Here is a 19,574-nt window from a genome sequence, read left to right as displayed (position 1 = left end):
TTATGCAGGGATTAATTATACAAGTATTGTGTCTTTCTCCAGGGTTTAAACTAGAGAATATTGGTATATAGATCTTCTCTCATTAGTTTTGCATTCACAGTGTTTCTATTTTGGAAACACCATTGGAGATGCTAGTTGACATTTCAGGATATTAACTGCTATTTACTGGGTTTCAGACCGATATTCTAATAAGGATCTTGGTTCATGTTGGTGTGCTATTCCAAAATTGAATTGTCAACTTTTCTTCAGCGCTTTGTTGTGTTTATCTCACAAGGAGAATGGATAAGAAGTGTCATATTTACAACCATAATCATGCATTCGAGCTTAAAATATTGGTGCCTGCTACCTTCTACATATTATTTGCATCTGTGCCATAAAAAAAAACTCTTTGCAGTCCTACACTGAGCAATGTCATTGTTATTAGCATATCTGTTCTCCTTTAGCAATGTTGTGAGCAAGCTAACTTCCAGATGCTTTAATTTCTAATCTTGTTTTTTTCCCCTTTCCCTCCTGTTTCCTAATCCTTGCTCCCCGAGTGTAGTACGACTCCATCGTCAAGAGGATAATGACTTGAATCATTGCATAAAAGGGACATAAACGCTTTATGGAAATATAATCATGTATTGAGTGACAATAAAAAATAAAGGATTTATGATTACATCGACAATAAGCTAAGCCAATTCAAGCTGTCACTTTGATTTAAAAATAAATGACCCAAATAAGAACAAAGAAAATGAGAAGGTGAAGAAAAACAACAAACAACACCAAAGAAAAGTCTGAATGCAGATTTTAGGGACAAAAAAAGGAAATATAGGCTATGACACAGAATATGTATCAAGAAAGATACTGAGGTCAAGAGGGCTTTGCATTAATCTCACATTATGACAGTTTAAGGTTTTGGTATTCTGATGAATTCCAGGATTGGGCTTTAACTGCTTTCATTTTGTTTGCTGGTCTTTAATCTTCTAACCCTGCGTTCTTAATCAGAACTCAGAGCAGGTTTTTAATCTCGCATGAATGAGGCCGCGGATTATGGGCCTCTGACCTTGCCATGCCTCGCAGCTGCTTCCTCCTCAAATCAAGTCTTTCGTCCTGTGTAGCTTGCAAAAGAGGGATCATCTTAGTCTTGCACTACAATGCTGTAAATTCTGAACCGTATATAAAAGACAAACACTGTGGAACAATCCTGAGTTTTAAGATGGAAATTTGTAAATAGGTGCTTGCAGTGCTTTTTTTGGGGGGGTGATATTCACGCTGACATGCATCAAATTGAAGATTTGGTACAGATGCATCGTTCCAGCGGACAGAGATCATATCTGATGTCTGTAGTATTATAATGATCTAATCATTTTGCTTTTCAGATGGAAAACCAGTTGTCGTGCTCGGAGTGACATCTCTTTGTCAGGGTGTGAGGTTACTTTTCAAAAACAGGTTCCAGTTTTATGAGTTGCTCCATGGCTGCTGGTGTAATTACCACTTTAACCTTGAGGATTCTGTTCTGAGGAAAACAAAATGAGATTGCTTTTTCTTTCATTGTCCCCAAGTGCTACCGTAGTTATTTCAAAGGACACAAAATAATAATTCACATCAGAAGACAAAAACATCTTGACAAAATTGCTTCTTGAACTCTACAAGACCTTCTTAAAGTGGTGTTTCTGTTCTGTACTGGTTTGTTTGATCTACGATCCTCTCCAGTCTGCAATGAAAGAGGAGCACTCAGACCAGTGTCGGATCAGATTGTTGCTTGTTAAGCCCCTAAAATTTAAACCTTAACAAATGCACAACCCAATTTTCTTTTGGCAGCCTGGAACACGAACAGTAAAATGAATTACTAGTCATTGCTACTGATTGCTAAATGTTACTGCTCACAGATGGATCCTTTTGGAGGTTGTGCCACTGCAATAAATTTTAACTAAATGTTTACAAGAGTGAGAGAGGAAATAATAGTAAAAGAAGGGCAATTAGTAACAAACAATAAGGTTAACATTCACTTCTTTCCTTGTTTGGAATATTCTTGCTGTATCATTGTTGAATTTGTGAGCTTTGGCAAATGGCTGATTATTATAAAGTATTACATAAAGATTGTTTGACAACAGTTATAAGTGAGGGGTCACTGACTAGCAGACTGATGTGTCATCTTAGCGTCAACCTCAGAACATCCAAACCTAATGTTTATTGTGTATTTGGGATGTATTTTAAAGATTGTTGTCTGCATCATCGATACCTGCAAAAGGACTAAATGTTGCCCTAAACATGTAGACACTTAGGTGTGTGCCATTTACAGACAACAGACATGTGGATGGCTAAAATGCAGTTAGGATTTTTTTTTTTTTAATAACATCTGTCTATGTGAAGGAGACGGCAGGTTGCTTTTCATTTTTATAGGGGCTACAGGTTTTTATTGTGTAGAACTACCACTTCTATACAATAGGCAAAAACTTTACAAACTCAAATGACTGGTCGGGTACTTTTTGGGGAAAGCTATCTTTTCTGCATCTACAGAATAACCCTGAAATCTTAGTTGTTTAAACTGCAGGGATTACAGGGATAGTTGTCAGATATGCCCTACTTTTTTAAATTTCCTGTCTGCAGATTTCCAGGGTACCTTTGCTCTTCAAAGTGCTAAGGTCATTCATCAGCCTCCATCTGACTCTGTCTTTAATTTCAACCTTTTTTAGAGCCTGCTGAATTATTCTTTGCAAAGCCACTGCAGAAGTACTAAGTCTCTAGACAACTATGTTACATATTGTGTTTATAGACATGAACTTATGAAGACATGAACTTGTATTGTTGATTTTGTTGGTTAAAGTTTTTTAACTTTGAAGGTTAAAGTTAATTTGTTGGCATGGCCAAAAGATTTTAGTAAGAGCCAGAGATAAATCACAAGATTGTTTGTTTGTTTGTTTTTTAAACCCGGGTTTGTTACTGGGTTTTCATTTACTCAATTAAATAAGTTTTGTTTAATCGCATGATGAGATAACAGGAAATTGCACATTTTTCTGTCAGGTGGATTAGCACAAACTCCTTGCCTTCCCTTATTTAGAGTTCAGTGTGCAGTTACCCTCCCTGAAGGTCTAGTCTGAGCCTCTTATGTTACTCTAGTCACGTCTGTCTCATCTGGTGAGGTAGAGTTATACCTCCATCTACTGGCCAAACTCTGGTAGTGCACATAACCAAAGATTGGAAGTTGAAATAAAACAATGAATGATAACAAAGTTGTTTATTTAAATTTGTAATCCATAAAAGCATTTAATAAAAATACTGAACATGCAGACAAAATAACATGTAACACAATGGCATCATTATTAGCTCTGGGTTAATGTGCAATAGTGCTTGAAACAAGCATATACAAAGATGCCCTCATCTTTTTGAATCCATATTACACAATTGCATAAGGCACATTTTGCATAAAATGAAATAACTTCTCATGTTCCCTTGTAACACTTTTAGACCTACTAGAGTTTAAAATACATTAGTATTCAAATAATGCGGTTGAAAAGTTAGGATAGCTGTGTAAATTTGTTAGTCTACTGGAAAAGATTCAATTAGTTCTATGCCTATTTAATCAAAGAAATAGCATAGTTGTAAATATTAATACAGTATATGTTAAGATTAAAACAACAGACTAATTAGCGTAAAATAAAACATCACTTTTTCATACCTGTTTGGGTGCGCAGCATGATTCAAAATACAGTCAGGTTATGAGCTTCCCTGAGAAAAGCAAACCTACTTTTATCCTCCTAATTCTCAAATGGAAACTTTTAGGAACTACCTGAAAATTGCCTGCACCTTCAAAACAATGAATACTGGTTAATTTTTTTGCTACAGTAAAATGAAGACTAGAAGTACAGCAAAGAAAACGCCTGACATGATAGTTGCCTCTACCAGGCAGACAATTATTTAGTGAAACACACAGGAAAGCATGTCTATCCCAAAAGAGGATTACAGTATAGAACCAAGTTTCACCCTTTGACCTGTGGGCCTGCATGATTACAAGTGACCGTGTAGTTTAAGTCCAGTTACTATAAGCTGCTGTTCATATCCAGACAGGCACTGAGCAGAGATGTAGGAACAGGGCAGCCCGTGTCCTCTGTGCCGGCCTGCGGCTCAGCGACTTGAACTGTTTGTACAGTTTGCCCGCTCTGCTCACACTCTGAACTTACCAATTCAATTGCTGGAACAATGTTGGGAGAAGGGGTGGGAATGTCTTGCGAGGAGAATCTGGAAAGAATCTGTAACTGGTCCTGATCAGAGCAAGATTCAACACTTTTACACAGGCCACAAAGGCTGTGCTGCATGTCCTCAAGGTTTTGCTTCAGTTCTGTTTGCTCCTGGAGCAGCCGCACTTTCTCACTTTTCTGTGGGGAGGATAACAGTAAAGCTCACTCATTTTTGACCTTTTAATAATGCATTTGGTTCATTTCATCTACAATTAACTGTACAATTTTTTTTTTGAAAGCCCAGTTACTACTAAACTCTTGTTACCCTACCTGCAGGCTAGCTAGCATTTTCTGCTCTCTGGGATACATACTGCAAAGCTGAGAAACCTGCAGCAGGTTCTTATGAAGAGAGCAAGGTGTACCACTGCTAGCTGCAGCTGGAGTTCCAAGGAATGACATAATCAACATGAGCTGAGGCTACCTAATTAGCACTTAATAAATACATAAAAAGACATCAATCAGTGGAGCTGGTAGCAAACATTTAACCAAAATTTCTCATATTTAATATATTAGTCTAGTCAGTTCAATCTATAAACCTATCTCTACCACTCATTATTAAAGTTATTTCAATAAAACGGGATACATTCAGTTACTTTTACCACCCTACCTACAGCCATTTATGTTATATAAAGTGGACAAGAACCCCTATGATGATGAAGAACTCAAGGTTCCAGTTATCCTGCCCGGGACAGGGTTACCTGGGTACAACCTTGGAGCTAGAGGGTGAGTGCCTGGTTGCTGCACTTGAGGACAGGGTTCAGTGCCATTCAGATTGGGGCGAAGGTTCTGGCAGTCCTATCCCCAGCTTCCAAAGCTAGCTTTTGGTACACAGAATGTTGCTTCTCTGGTGGGGAAGGGGCCTAAGCTGGTGCACAAGGTGTTAAGATACCGTCTAAATATAGCCGGCTTGGCTCAACACATAGCTCGGGCTCTGGAACTAGTTTCCTGGAGAAGGGCTTGACTCTGGAGCTGTCCTAAGAGGTGGCAGCCTGAGGTAGGTATGCTTGTATCCCCCTGGTTTACTACCAAAAAGTTGAGGGCTTTCTTCATTGGATAAGAAGGTTGCTTTCTTGAGAAAAATTCTAGAGGTAGCACTGCTGTTGTGGTGTTAAACCCAGAACCAGATGGTGACCTATGGAACTCTAGATGCAGCTGACAGGTAACAGCAGTGGACTGCAGCTCTTGCAGTAGCTAAAGCAAAAAACGTGTGGGAGGGGTTTGATGTGACCATGAAATGAGACTTTTGGTCTGACGACTCAGGAGGGGATAATGGGGCTCTACTCACATTAGATACAATAGGGGTGGGATACTGCTGACCTCCACTGAGGACTGAGGTGGTGGGGAGGTGGGAAGTATGGGGTATCTGGTCTGTTGTTATGAGCCATTCGGACCCTGTGCAACCACAGTGAGAGCTTAGTTTGCATTGTTGGCAGAAAATCGGATTCATTGAGGTGGCTGATGAACTCTGCTGGACACAGATTTGTCACAGATTCTGTTCAGTTTTTTGGACACATCATTTGGGCGTAGCCAAGTAGTGGAGGGTCTCCACTTTGGTGGTCTCAGCATTTTGCGAATGATCTGGTTGTGTTGCCTTCATCGAGTAGTGACCTCCAGCTTGCACTGCAACGATTTGTGGCCAAGTGTGAAGCGGCAGAAATGAGAATCAACACCTCCAAATCCAAGATCGTGGTTTTCAACCAGAAAAGGGTGGAGTCCCCACTCCGAGTCTGGGAGTAACTGCTGCCCCAATTGGAGGAGAATCTTGGGTTTTGTTCACAGCTCAGAGAATACTGGAGACTGAGACTGGGTAACCAGATAGGGGTTGCGTCCACAGTGATGCAGACACTTTACTAATATGTTGTGGTGAAGAGAAAGCTGTGCAGAAAACCCAAGCTGTCAATTTACCAGACAAATTACATTCTTACCCTAAACTATGGTTACGAGCTCCGGTTAGTGGCTGAAAGAATGAAGATAATGGATACACTCTGCGAAATGAGTTTTCTTTAAAAGCTGACTGTGCTGTCCCATATAGATAGGATGAGGAGCTTAGATATTAAAGAGTGACTTGTAGAGCTGTTGCTTCTCCACATTGAAAGGAGCAGTTGAGGTGGCACCTGACTAGGATGCCTCCTAGGTGAGGTGATTTGGACATGTGATACCAGGAGGAGGCACCCCCAGTGCCCAATGGGGAGATTATTTCTCTCACCTGGCCTGGGAACAACTCAGTGTTTCCCTGGACAAGCAGGAAAGCAATGTTAGGGAGAGGGAAGTCTAGACTGCTCTGCTTAGACTACTGCCCCTACGACCAGAGTGTGGATAAGGGATAGAAAAAGGTGGTAAGGATGCGCCAGAAAGAAGTGTTATCCACAAAGCTGCAGTTCACAGTGGTCATCATGTCAAAGTAAAAAAAAATCACTAGTTTATGAAATTACATTATAGCATGTTTAAGAGTATGTTTGGAAAACCAGGCATGTTAGAGTCAACTTACTAATCCTTTGATTTCACATTCTAGCTGGTATATGCTGTCCAGTTTTCTCTTCCGGCACCGCTGTGCAGCCACACGGTTTTTACTTCGTCTACGGACGTCATGGACAAAGTCCAGCTGCTCCTGGGTCAACGAATGTTTTTTCAGAAGCTGCTGAAATTCACTCCGGCTCAGCACTGAGATTTGCTGCACTGGGAATGGAAGCTGAACCTGAAGATTAGAGTTAAACAATTTAGATTAATTTGATTTTCTATCTTCCATTACCAATAACCAAACATCAGACACATATATAATAACAACCTCTTCCGCTCTCTTGTTGTTGGCCTCAGTATCGCCATCTGTGTCCAGGTCTGAGTCATCAGCAGAGTTTATTGAGGAGGACATGCAGGGGCTCTTCTCTGCCTGAGACAAGCTGTCGGTGTGTGTAGCTGCATCATCACCTGTTCCAAGGTCCCTGAGGAAGGGACAGTCTCCTACACTGGCACTCAGGTCCAGCTGCTTAAGCCAGTGAAAGTCAGATGCTTTTGCTAGATTATTTTGTTCCACTGGATCCACAGGAAGTGGCTGAGCCTGAGACGGGCAGAGGTCGGACCAGAATCCTTTTGCCAGATGTTCAGCCACCTCCCTCTCCACGCGACTTCTCTCGCCATATCCTTCTTCATGGCTTAGAGTAGTCAGTGCAGAGTTTGAAAGATCACCTGTCATTCCCTGTTCAAAGTGAGCCTCACTCTGTTTTATTAAAGTACTGCAATCTTCTGCCCCTGAAGTCTCGAGTGGACATGAGCTAGGGATGCAATTGGTTTCTGCACCAAGTGTCTCAACAGTTTGTTTAATTTCTCTGCCTGGTGGATCAATGAGTTCTGGTGGATTCACATCCCCTGAGGCTGACAGCTCACAAGATAAGCCGCAGTCTGCCAAACTCATCTCACTTTGACTGCACACGTCTCCCATCTCTAAAATGTCTTTTTCACAAAACTCAGACGGATGATCTGTTTTGTCAGAGTTTGGGCAAGGCAGAGACAACATGGGGCACATTCCATTTCCTGTTAACTCCAGAGATAAGGGGGCCATTTGTGGTCCACAGTTCTCCAAACAGAAGTGTTCCTCCCTGCTGTTTGTCTGACCTCGTGCACTCTGTGGACACTGCGACGGGAAGTCTATTTGTTCATCACCTCCTGAAGGCACTGAGCTGTGTGACTCACATGATTCTGGTTGGCTACTCTCTGCACGAGAGCCAAAACTTGCACTAGGATCCCGGCTCTGGCAACAGACTTTTTGCTTGACCTCCTGTGAGGATTTTTTGATTTCAGAAAACTTTGGGATGAGAAAATCAAAGCATGTCAACTCCAAGTTGTGAAATCCTAAAACCTCAGCACCGCTGTGAATAGCATCAATGTTTTCTTTGGTAAAAAGGAGCTTTGATGTGTAGGCAAATTGAAGCAAAGGTTCAAACCCCTCTACGGTCACCTGCAGGGGAAAGACATAAATTGTTGAAACATAATAAAACACAATGAAACTCAGGCAGCTCAAAAATTCAGTTTCAACAGGTCTCTTATGTACCTGTATCGACCTTTTTAAGTTGAATTTTCCAAACACTGCATATAAATTGTTTTTCACTCACATTATGACACAAAATGGACCAAGTAATAGAAGCTAGTGGACAGACAACAAATCTAACTATACATACACTTTTCATGGATAATAGGGATAAAATAATGGTGCCTGTATAACATTATCACCATTTACTTTCAACAATATCATCCATATTAGTTTTTTCCCTATATAAATTGGCTGAACCCCAAGGCACCAACCTCATGTGGCAAGGTGATGATGGGATTCTGGCTGGTGACACCGGTGACCCTGCTGTGAAAGTATTCACTGCAAGAAGCCAAGACAGAGCAATGAGCACGGAAACTCCTGTCTTCCACCACCACCGTCACATCACACAGGACGTCCTGCTGTCTCTGCTCATTCAGACACTGCAGAACGTGGGCGCTGTGCACTGCAGACTGGAAGGTGAACACCGATGTGCGAGGAGCTTGGAGCGCCATAGTTCTTACAAGCTCAGCCTGTGCAAAAAAGAGAGCCATGTGGAGTCAACAAAATGTCATGATTACACAAGAAACATTTCTCTAGGTTTATCAATGTGTATTATATTATAGTGGCTACAGAGTGGAGCAGTTTACACATTTGCCTAATAAGTGAAAGATTCCCAGCTCAAGACACAAATCTCTTTGAGTTGGAAAAAAAATCTGCCAAATCATGCAGAACTATAATTATTTTCTTCTTTCGTCTAGACTTTGCATCCATTTTGATGAATTTGTTAAAAAAAAAAAAAGACACTAAGTTGAAATAACAGAAATTCATGGTTTCTGGTTCTCCGATGTTGGTACTGTAACTCATCTATGACGACATAAACCGTTCCAGATTTTAGACCAATTGTAAGTTGTCAACATGACTTTGAATGTATGTTTTCTAAAGAGTTTGCAGACATTCTATGGATTGAATAACTAAAAAATGAGCAGAATACAATACAACTAATCATTGCTTGCACTAGAGGTGTCTTTAGCAAAGCCTTCAGTGTATCATTAGGCAACCACAGACAGCTGCAAGGCACATTTTTTTGGTGAAAAAAAAAGAAAAAGAATAATGCATAGTATCACAATATTTTGTGTGGCAATAGCATATCAATACAGGGACACCAAATATTTATATTTTATTTAATTAATTAAAATACTGGGAATATTACGAACAAGAGGGTTCATCTCATGTATGACCATGACCGAGATAATGTTAGCCGAGCAAATTTATAAATCATAAATATATAAATCAGCTCGACTGAAAAAACAATGGACACACTTAGCTCAGCAAAGCTAAATCCTGATTCAGAGCAAACTAACGGCCCAGTCACTCAAGTAAAATAGGACAGCAACTTTCTTGCAATCAAAAATAAACTAATACATTAAAAAAAATTAAAAATAAATCAGTGGCTGCCTTGTGACTGTATTTAATTTTTTCTAAATGTCTAAATGGTTGCTCACAGCTTGAGAGTGTTGCACAAAAATGACCATTTGGGATTGCACAGATCATTCAGTCCAAATGAGTCTTTATCAGTTTTCTTATAAAACAGGGAGATTCCGGAATACAAATCTAATAACTAAATGCCAGCTTCTGTCTATACAGACAGCAAAAAAAAAGTAGCTTTCAATGATTTATCACAGTTAACTGTTATATTAACAGAAACAGACTGCATGTAATTACCAACTTGACCCAATTCAATCAAAAACTGATGGCAGACCCTCTTATGGTAACATTTATTGCACGTTTTAGTGACAGTGTTTATATGGGTAACAATCTCATTTTGTGGGGGAAAAAATAAGCGAAGTGAAATAACTTTATTTTACTGGATAAAACAGACTGACAATGTTAAACGTAATATGCAGTTGGAAAAAAGTGAGAAATCCCAATGTTGAGTATTGCAAGGGGAGTTTTAGTATTATGTAAAGTTATGTAAAGGTTCAGGAACTTAAACTGCTGTTATGGGCAGCAGAAGTGGTACAAGACATCCAACCAGCTACTTGGCGAAACACTTGATTGTGAATAAAATTCTCCCTCAAGGAAATTACTGATGAATAGTTAGTCAAATAGAATTTAATACCTATATAAATATAACGACATGTAAAAACATGCTCCAGTGCGTTTTTCTTTTAATCTGACTAAAGTAACGAAGACAAAAATAACTATAACGTTCGCTAAAATTACTTCTAACATAGTCCTTAAGTTAGGTGACTGCCTCTCAATATTTAACTAACTTCGCAAATATTTAATCTTGCCGATAATTAATAGTCCCCCACAGCAAGGAAATGTGGGTAAAACGGTGACTCTTTAACTTGTACGCCAAGTTCAACGCTAAAATGCTGACTCACGTTTAGCCAAGTTAATCAACTGGGCCTGGTGGATAAAGGCAATAAAAGCATGTCCAAAATTATGATCAGTTCGTTATGTTACTGACGACTTATAATAGATTCGTTTAGCTAAACAAATAACAGTGGTAATTGTCCGCAAACGGAAAAGCTTGAGGCTAGGCCAGACCGTTAGCTTTAACTGCGCTCAGTTCGTGTTTATCCGTTGCTAGCAAAAAACAGAAACTGAAACATTCCGCTATTGTGACTTTACTCGATGCTCTTTAAAAAGCCAAACGTTTACTGACCTGCCATGCTACCTGGATAACACTGCCATTAGTAAATTTAGGGATAGGGTACAGATGCTTCTGGCCATACCGAGCCTCACTTCACTGTAGTCATGTGACAGCTTGGACAAGGAAGCGCTAGCAGCACTTACTGCGCAGACTCATAGCAAGTATCGACAAACCAGCACACAGGAAAGGAGTTTATTTTTGCAACATTTAATTACATGACATTGATTTAAAAAAGAAAAAAAAGATATCTACATATCATCTATCCCAAGCTTTCATTAATATACTGAAACTGTGACTTCCAGTTCCATATTGTCAATTCATTGTCCAACTAGGTTTTCTGTACTGGTATGAGACTGATAAAAATGACCTGTTTAATATTTCAGACACTGTCATACAATTTCAGACACTGACAGAACAGGTACAGGCGGAAATATTCTTTGAGATCCCTTAGAAGGTGAAACTGAAGCAGCATTGGTTTATTTGGATTTCCTGAGTGGTGATGCACAATTAAAGGAGCCTTTCATAGAAGAGGAGGTAGGCTTGGCAGCTCTGGACTTTACTCTCACTCACAGGTTGAACGCTTGTGTCGCTGATGTGGAACCAGGATCCTCTGGATGGCTCTGCATCTCCTGCAGGGAAACGATGAGTTTATACATTTCATTTTTAGAAGTGTTTATCCTATTAACGGTCATGCCAGAGTACACCCACCGTCTGTAAGTCCATTGGATGAGGGCTGAGGGCACTCGGGCCGCACTTTCACATAGGCTGTGTAATGACCTGACCTCATTGTTCCACTGTGCTCTACGATGCCATACAAACCGTATAAGATCTGACTATGTCCCTCTGGGATATTCTGTTTCAAAACAACTAGTGGTTAGTGCTTCTACATTTAATTCACTTATAGCCGTCTTTGTACTATATAATAAAACATGTTACTTCCCATACTTACCTTGCATTTAACTGCACAGAAGGGAGCTAGATCCAGTATCATAGGAAAGGTGACGTGTCTGTTCACCTTACAAATACTGTAGCCATTCTACAGGTAAAAAACATCATTAAAAATCCAAATAGTGATTTCTTGATTGCCTTACCATAAAGGGTTCAATGTTCTTTAAAGCTTGGCTCATAACTCTGTGATAAAAACCTTAGCTGACAGTGAACTGGATCAGTGCAGAGCATACCTGTTGAAATCTCTTTAAATGAAGAGTAAGGACTGAAGGTGGAGAGGAGATAAGGATTTGCTTCAAGGCATCAGTGTAGATATTCTTCTTGGATCCTAAACACAGCACAAAAAAGACAGTGGGTTTTAGTTGATCCCTAAACTATGTATAAAGAAAGTTTAATAACGGTATTAGAAAAGAAAATTACACATTTGTGATACTTCACTATGTAAAATTGCATGTGCATAGACTACAGCAAAGGCAGACTAAGTACTGATGTGGAAGCATTTTAAATACCTCCAGACTTGTTGTTCCCCAGCTGCCGTTTGGTGCAGGTGACACAAAGTAAACTGTTGTTTTGCGTGAGGGTTTCTACTTCTGTGAATTGAAAAAGGCACGACTGCACTGAACACTCCTGTTTCTCTGGGATTGTCCTGGCAGCCATCGTGTGGAAGGCCAGCTCTGGATCTTGGTTTATTACTGTATATTCCTTAGTCTCCATCACTCCATCTTCACTCTCCATGCTTTGTTCCATTGTGTCAGTGTCTTCTATAAAGGCATCATCCAAGGTTACTTTACTCATTTTCCTCACCAGCTGTGTGTCTTCTTCTTCTGTCTTGTCTTCTTCCTGACCCACGTTAGACATTTCATTGCATACAGTGCTGTCCTTTGAGTGCTGTTCCACTGATAAGGCAGCAAACCGGTTGCTGACTGATGAGTCAGGGTCACTCGCTGAATCCTCATCCTCTTCTTTTTCCTGCTCCACCTGCACTGCGTTGCAGGGCTTTTGGTCCTCTTCAGACACACTGACTGGAGCAGGATGTTGTGAATCTTCTTCAAGTGTTTCATTATCAGTGTTTTCCCTGTCCTTTGAATCTGCTGTAGCATCTGTGTGTTCGCTCTCAGCCTGGCTGGGAGAGGTGAGACTGTCCAAAGTGGCTCTACCCTCAAACTTCTGCTGTCTTTTTTGATGCTGAAAGTCAAGATGGATTCATTTGGATTAATTAATGAATTAAGTTTAAGAAAAAAGACACTTCCTTCAGTATGCATTCACTGACACACCTTTGCCTGCTTCTTTGCTTGCTTCTTGGCTTTCTTCTGCTGGTACTTGCTGCCAGCCCCAGTGGGAATGTCATCGTTCCCACTAGTCCGAACAGGGCTGCTGCTGTCATCCTGGCTTGAAGCACTGGTCTTCTTTTTTTGGTTCTTCTTTCTATATGCCTATAGGATGCCACAATAGGGAACAATAACTGATACAGACATTAACAAATAACTACTCAAGTAACTATCAAACCCCCCCCCCAAATGCCTGCTTTACCTCATCAGAAACAGGAAGGGAAAGATCTAAAAACATCTCTGTGACCACAGAAACCTGTAAGGATGAACAAGTGGATATTTTTAGAGTGACATCATCAGGATATATTCTCTTCTTACTATCTGGTCTTCATACATACCGTTCTACACTGCTGACACATAATAGTGCTGGTAATTTCACCACCAAAAACTTGGTCAACAAAGTTTTTTAGAAATCCATTTTTCTCATACTCTGAAAGAAGAAAAAAAACGTCAGAGCCACATTTCTCAAAGAAAAGCTACTGTGCAAAAACTTTAGCAACGTACTTTTGGTTAACACTGATTAACAATCCATAGCAGCATTACTTGCCTTTTAGTAGCGTTTTCAGCTCTCCATCTGTGTCTTCTCTAGATTGCTTCAATGTGTCCATTATTCCTGAGCTTATTCTCTGTTGACACAGATACAACCGTAATATTCAAAAGATGAAAGACACCTTTGATTAACCACAAGATGGAGACATCCATTCTTCACAAAATCTTAATTTTAGGGCCTTTACCCTTAAAATTTGCTCCTGTTAAAACCTCTGCACACAGAAAATTAACCAACCGTCTGAGAAGAATAATTATAAGGTCATTAAATAGGACACAGAAAATATTTTTAAAACACAATTTCTTACATTTAATGCTGCCACATAAAACAACTCACTATAGCAGTGTTCTGCTGTCAAACCAATCTATTGTAATGTAACATATAGCCCTCTGAAGAGCCACAGTTCTCATTTTAGTAGAAATCTATCAAACTTAAATATGGGGAGATCTGTTTCAAACTCAGTACACACATTGTGCTCCTCAGCTCTCATGCCATCCAACAGGTAGCGCAGCAACTCCTGGCTATCTTGCTGCTGAAATCCTTTGAACCTGGCAGCCCTGCACAGATAAGATGAATGATGAGCCCCACTTGCACTAATGCTGGGAGCTATACTTTTAAGCACATCTTAAAGTTGACTTTTAACATAAAACTATAGTCATTCTTACTTTCTACAAACTTGTGTGAACAGCTCCCGTGGTGTTAGTACACTCTTCTTCGATTCCTGAATCTCACAGAGTAGGTGATACATAGCCAAAGTTAGAGATCCGGGACCGTCTAACTGCACTCCTATAGGCTCCTGTAATCATAATAAAGAAAGTTAGTTATAAATAGTAATGAGTAGAGGACCATAACTACTCTATTAAATGGGGAAAACACACCAGATCTAAGGAAGCACCGGGTTTGATTTTGAGACTTTTCTCTTCTGTCACTTTGTTGAGAGTCTGTCTTAAGAGTTGTGTTTGAGACAGATTCTGGAAAAGAAAACGATAGCAATCAGTAATAACTCTCACTGAACTCAAGACCGGCATCCTGTAAGGATCAGTCTTACCTGGATGACTGCATTGAAAAAGCAGGTGTTTCCCAGATTGCTCAGACCCTTTACTGAAACACCACAATGCTCTTCAGTTGTGCTCTTCTTCTGAGATTTCCCAACAGTCTCTTTCTTTGTGTTTTTCTTTTGGTGATCCCCGTTTTCTTTGTTTTCCTTGTCCTCATTTTCATCTTCTTTTACAGTCTCCGCCTTCTGTTTAGCTTCCATCAAGGCATCTTCCTCCTTGACCCCTAAAGAAAGCAAACAGGGTTGACATGGTTATGAAGCAGTCTAATGTATGTGCGTGTTAGACTTCCCCAGTGGTACCTACTTTTCTGTGGTCGTTTTATAGAATCTGAAGATGTTTGCTTTTTCAGGTTGGTTACTAGCTGAGCCAAATGCCCTGTTCTGGAGTAATGGACTTCATCATCACATATATAACACCTGCGAAAAACCAAAAACATATTATTCTCATTTCAAACTCGATGTAGAGGCCTATGATTAGCAAAACAACATAAAATGCTCACCACACACTAAAGTTGTCCAAGCTGACCACCAAGCAGTGTGGATCAGACCGGGGAGTTTCATAATGTTTGATGGCATGCTGATTCTCAGAATTCCGTCCACATCCCTAGTGGAAAAGATGCATTTAGAAAAAATGCACGCCATTTTAAACCCAATGACAAATAGGTACAAAAAAAAAAAATCTCACTCTATGGCCGCATTTCAAGCACATCCACAATCCTGTTTCTTGTTCTTCCTCAGCCTCCTGTGGCAGATGGTTGTTGATATTTTCTTTATTTTCTTCCTGCTTACAATCCTGACAACTCGTCCAATCTGAGGTACCAGAAAGTTTCTTGAGGAGAGTTTGGTCTGTTCCCTTCTTAATATGCCTGCAGGATGGAACTGTGACAATAAAGATTTAAATGAAAAGCAAGTCTCACACTAGGCTTTCCACAGGTTGTTGCATGACATGAAAGATGATGAAATATTCTTTACCTGCCAGGTCAAGCTCATCATCCTCCTTGGAGGTCTTGTCCTTTCCCCTCTTCTTTCCCATTTTCACCTGTAGACATGGGAATCGAACACAGCACTCAAGTGAAACAGAAGGCTAGCTTTGGCTAATACCTACATGAGATTATAATGCTGCTAATAGAGTTCAGTGACGGCAAATTCTGTTAAAAAAAAAAAACACAATAAGAAATATATCGTTAAATTTAATCATCACCCTCATGGGCCATTCAACTTACTGTGACAAACCGAGCCTAAAACCCTAATCGTCTTCAGTTTCGTTTACTTTCTATTCCTGACTTCTCTAATTCGGACATAATTACGTTAGACTGTTGACTGGAAAAACAAATCACGAGCTTTAGTGTAAATACGTTGATTCGCAAAGTTTAGAACACGCAAAAATAACTCCAGTGATTTGGCAGGAAAAAAAATCCCAGCTGACACATGCAAAGGAACAAAATGTGATGGGGCCGCTGTTTCTGCTGCCGTGTGTTTCCTGCGTGCGTCGGCCAAAGGAGTCCGAGTTCAAACAAAACTTCATTATTAGACGTTGCGGGACACTAGACAGTGGTAAACTGCCTCTGTATGTCTATACTGTATACATAAAAATACTATTTTGTTTTCAGATTTCATACTGTTCTGTAACGAAATCAATTTTAGAGGCTGGTTTACGCCCGGAAACATGGTATGTGTTAGCATAAGTGAGTCATATTTTTGGACGTACCAGAAAACTGTGTAACTGGTAACTTTTTAAATGAACATTAGAAAAGATTGACTATTTTAGTTCTCGACTAAAGCAGCATGTCTTACTTGGAGTGGGCTGAGTCTCAGCTTGCAGAGATAGAGCTGCTAACCAGCATGTTCCCCACCGTGGAGGAGCTGGAGTTCACTGACCAGCTGGCACTAGCCGAGCTCAGGGACTACGTGGAGGGCTCAGCTTCAACAGGCGGCCCTCCACCGTCCAGACCCCAGTTTCTCATCAAACAAAAGCTGGACTCTGCGAACACAGAGGGGGTAACTAATCTGTCATTATATATAATTTTGTTTTAATCATTATTTAGTTTAATTTCTCATGTTTTTTTCCCCACACAGACGGTGTTCATTCTGTCCTGTGCTTACCCATCTGAATATCCTAGTGTGTTACCAGAAATAACAGTCCGGTAAGCGATTATCCTCATTTGAACTCCTAACATAAAGGAAAATAGTTAGGGAGCTCACTCAGGAGAGTCTCACCTGCCTGTGTACAGACTTGTTAAAAAAAAGAGAGAGAGCGAAAACAATAGTATAGTGACTAGAATACTAGTGGCCCAGGTTTTTCTACCATATAGGAAGCGCAGCCTGGATGAGCACAGATAGCATTCACAGTGTTGCCTTTAAATATAGTTTTGAATGAAAGCAAATTTAATTTGTGTAACAATAACACAGCCACAGCAGTAAGTGGAAGAAACAGTGCCTCTAATTTGTTTAAAGTGTATCATTAGTCACTTTAATTAATAGCGCTGAACCTCCTGAAGCTGTGCTGTCATTGCTCCCAGATATGGAAATTCCCAGTGCCAAGTGACCTTAAATGTTCTTTGAAACCTTCTTAGAACATGTGTTATTCTTGCTTCAGGTGTTCTGGTCTCAGTAGGGCCCAGCAGACACAGCTCCAGGCACTTCTTAATGCATACCTCATGGAAAACTGCCAGGGGGAAATATGTGTGCTCTCTGCTGTTGAATGGGTGAAAGACAACCTCCAGCTTTTTATTGATAAGAGCTTATTAGAAGCCCCAGCTCCTAAGAAGGAGTCTGCCTCTCCTCGGATGCCCGAAGTGTTCAGCCGGCTGTGGATCTACAGTCACCACATTTACAACAAGTCGAAGAGGAAGAACATCTTGGATTGGTCAAAGGAGCTGGGCCTGTCAGGATTTAGCATGCCTGGGAAACCTGGTATTGTGTGTGTGGAAGGTCCTCAATCTGCCTGCGAGGATTTCTGGTCCAGGTACCTTGCCTGTTGATTTGGGTTTTTTGGGGATGACTTAATCACAGCCAGAAGCCTGCTGAGGTGCCAGGTTTAATATTTTTCCAATCTTATTCCCCTATTTCACAGAGTGAAGGTTTTGACATGGAAGAAGATCATGATTCGACACAGAGAGGATATTTCCCTTGATTGTCAGAGTGAGGACAGCAGGCTTGTTGAACATATAGACTCCCTGCGCAAATTTACAGGCTTTGAAGAAGCAATGTTTGACCCCCATGGAAACAGAGGCAATCACATGGACCTTGGGCAGCTCTACCAGTTCTTGAATGAGAAAGGCTGTTGTGAAGTCTTTCAGATGTATTTTGGCATTGAAGGGAGGTAGTAGTCAGACCGAGATAATGGATGTACATAGTTTTTGTACTGGTGCCTTGTCACTGAAATTACTTATTCTGAAAATAACTTTTAAATGAAATGGGAATGGAATAAGCTGATAAAATGAAATAAATTAACTAACTAACTTTTTGAGTTTCAAAGTTGTCATACCTGCAAAATTCACTGGAATAAAAAGCAGAAAGAACATTTCTGCAATTTTGAGGAACAGTTTTCATTTCTTTCTTTCTTTCTTTCTTTCTTTTTTTTTTTTTGTTAATAGGCATATTTTATCAAAAGAAGGAAGAAAAAAGATGTTTATCTAAGAGTTTCCTCAAGGACTTTAGTTATATTTGCAATTTTAATACTCCTGCATATCACGAATTGCCCCAGGTGTTTCTTTTCTCAAATGGCACCAGTGTGTTATTACTACTGGGCTATTATAGGATTTTCAGGTTTGATAACATTTTAATAATTGAACAACATTGTCAACAAAATGTTGGATATCTGTTTTTTTAAATCTGTTGATTTTCTTTTTATGAATTATAGATATCATAAGCATGGAAATTCTTTCTCCAATTTTCTTTGAATGATTAGTTGTTAGATAAATTATGTGTTGCTGTGGATTATACACTGGCAATTAAAACGTGTGGTTATTTATCATTAATCTTAATTTCTCCCCCACCAAGCCTTGGATGAAAAAAAACAAACAAGTTCTCTTTGTTGATTCCCCTCACCCCTCTGGAGTTGTGTCTTAACGTATTATGATATTAATGGATATTCTTGATTTTCTTTTTCTTTTCTTTTTTTGATGCAAAGTGCACTCCTTAGATACAGCCTTTAAAAGGTTGTATCAATTCACCATTTTTATCACATAATAATAAAGAAATACAGAAGAATGTAAAGTCTTCAAACGAGTCTGAACACAGAGTAATTTAGGAAGTTAGATTGCCAAAGTTATATTACAAGTGAGACATGTACTTTTAGTAATTCCTGTGATTAATTTAGTATTAAAACTAACAGTAAAAGGTATGATTAAGTCTGGTTCAGTGCACAGTTCTACGCTGAAAGGAAATAACACAAATTGAAGACAAAGTTGATGTTTAGATACATGCAGATTGCACTTGCAGACTCTGTTGGTCTACACTGTCCAGCAGATGGCAGCATAACATAATTAAATTGGGGAAACATGGAAACAGTAATATCTTAACTTCCTAAACATGTTTAAAATCCTAACTTCTGTCTAAAAGCATGAGAAAAAAAAGCTGGAATAGTAAAGCAATAATTTGGATTAATTGGTGTTCACTTGTTACTTATGTGAAAACTGACTACTGTGATTTACAAGCTCAGACAGTATGGAGTGCTATAAAAACGGAGGGGTTGTATCTGTGCATCTGAACACAAATTAAAGCAGCCAAAACATCACAAAGTCCTTTACAATCTCCATTTGTGATTTTTTTCCAAATAACATTTGAAAT

The 19,574-nt window shown here is 39.7% G+C and overlaps 3 protein-coding genes across 3 annotated transcripts; 1 reads left to right on the top strand and 2 right to left on the bottom strand.

Annotated features, from left to right (window-relative positions):
* Positions 1-3,205: 3,205 nt before the first annotated feature.
* On the bottom strand, positions 3,206-11,037 carry LOC146373389 (transcription regulator protein BACH1-like). The gene is made up of 5 exons (XM_084949953.1): positions 10,916-11,037; positions 8,517-8,774; positions 7,006-8,172; positions 6,709-6,915; positions 3,206-4,358 (listed from the first exon to the last, which is right to left on the bottom strand). Exons 2-5 carry the CDS (start codon positions 8,754-8,756, stop codon positions 4,023-4,025), a joined length of 1,950 nt encoding a protein of 649 aa, XP_084806079.1. The 5' UTR covers positions 8,757-8,774; positions 10,916-11,037; the 3' UTR covers positions 3,206-4,022.
* A 44-nt stretch (positions 11,038-11,081) lies between these two features.
* On the bottom strand, positions 11,082-16,247 carry usp16 (ubiquitin specific peptidase 16). Its single transcript, XM_084949952.1, has 18 exons — positions 16,007-16,247; positions 15,756-15,822; positions 15,469-15,662; positions 15,284-15,387; positions 15,088-15,200; positions 14,775-15,007; positions 14,605-14,697; positions 14,392-14,522; positions 14,196-14,283; positions 13,727-13,805; positions 13,518-13,609; positions 13,382-13,435; positions 13,126-13,284; positions 12,361-13,036; positions 12,085-12,179; positions 11,853-11,939; positions 11,612-11,756; positions 11,082-11,532 (listed from the first exon to the last, which is right to left on the bottom strand). Exons 2-18 carry the CDS (start codon positions 15,814-15,816, stop codon positions 11,411-11,413), a joined length of 2,526 nt encoding a protein of 841 aa, XP_084806078.1. The 5' UTR covers positions 15,817-15,822; positions 16,007-16,247; the 3' UTR covers positions 11,082-11,410.
* A 9-nt stretch (positions 16,248-16,256) lies between these two features.
* Positions 16,257-18,245, top strand: rwdd2b (RWD domain containing 2B). The gene is made up of 4 exons (XM_084949954.1): positions 16,257-16,781; positions 16,860-16,927; positions 17,380-17,748; positions 17,857-18,245. Exons 1-4 carry the CDS (start codon positions 16,569-16,571, stop codon positions 18,107-18,109), a joined length of 903 nt encoding a protein of 300 aa, XP_084806080.1. The 5' UTR covers positions 16,257-16,568; the 3' UTR covers positions 18,110-18,245.
* The last annotated feature ends 1,329 nt before the right edge of the window (positions 18,246-19,574 follow it).

This window comes from Perissodus microlepis, chromosome 14 (genome assembly GCF_051167445.1).
Source record: "Perissodus microlepis isolate ML-2025 ecotype Zambia chromosome 14, ASM5116744v1, whole genome shotgun sequence".
Classification (NCBI taxonomy): Eukaryota; Metazoa; Chordata; class Actinopteri; order Cichliformes; family Cichlidae; genus Perissodus; species Perissodus microlepis.
The sequence above is the reverse complement of the archived record's forward strand: the minus strand, read 5'-3'. Positions and strand labels throughout refer to the sequence as shown.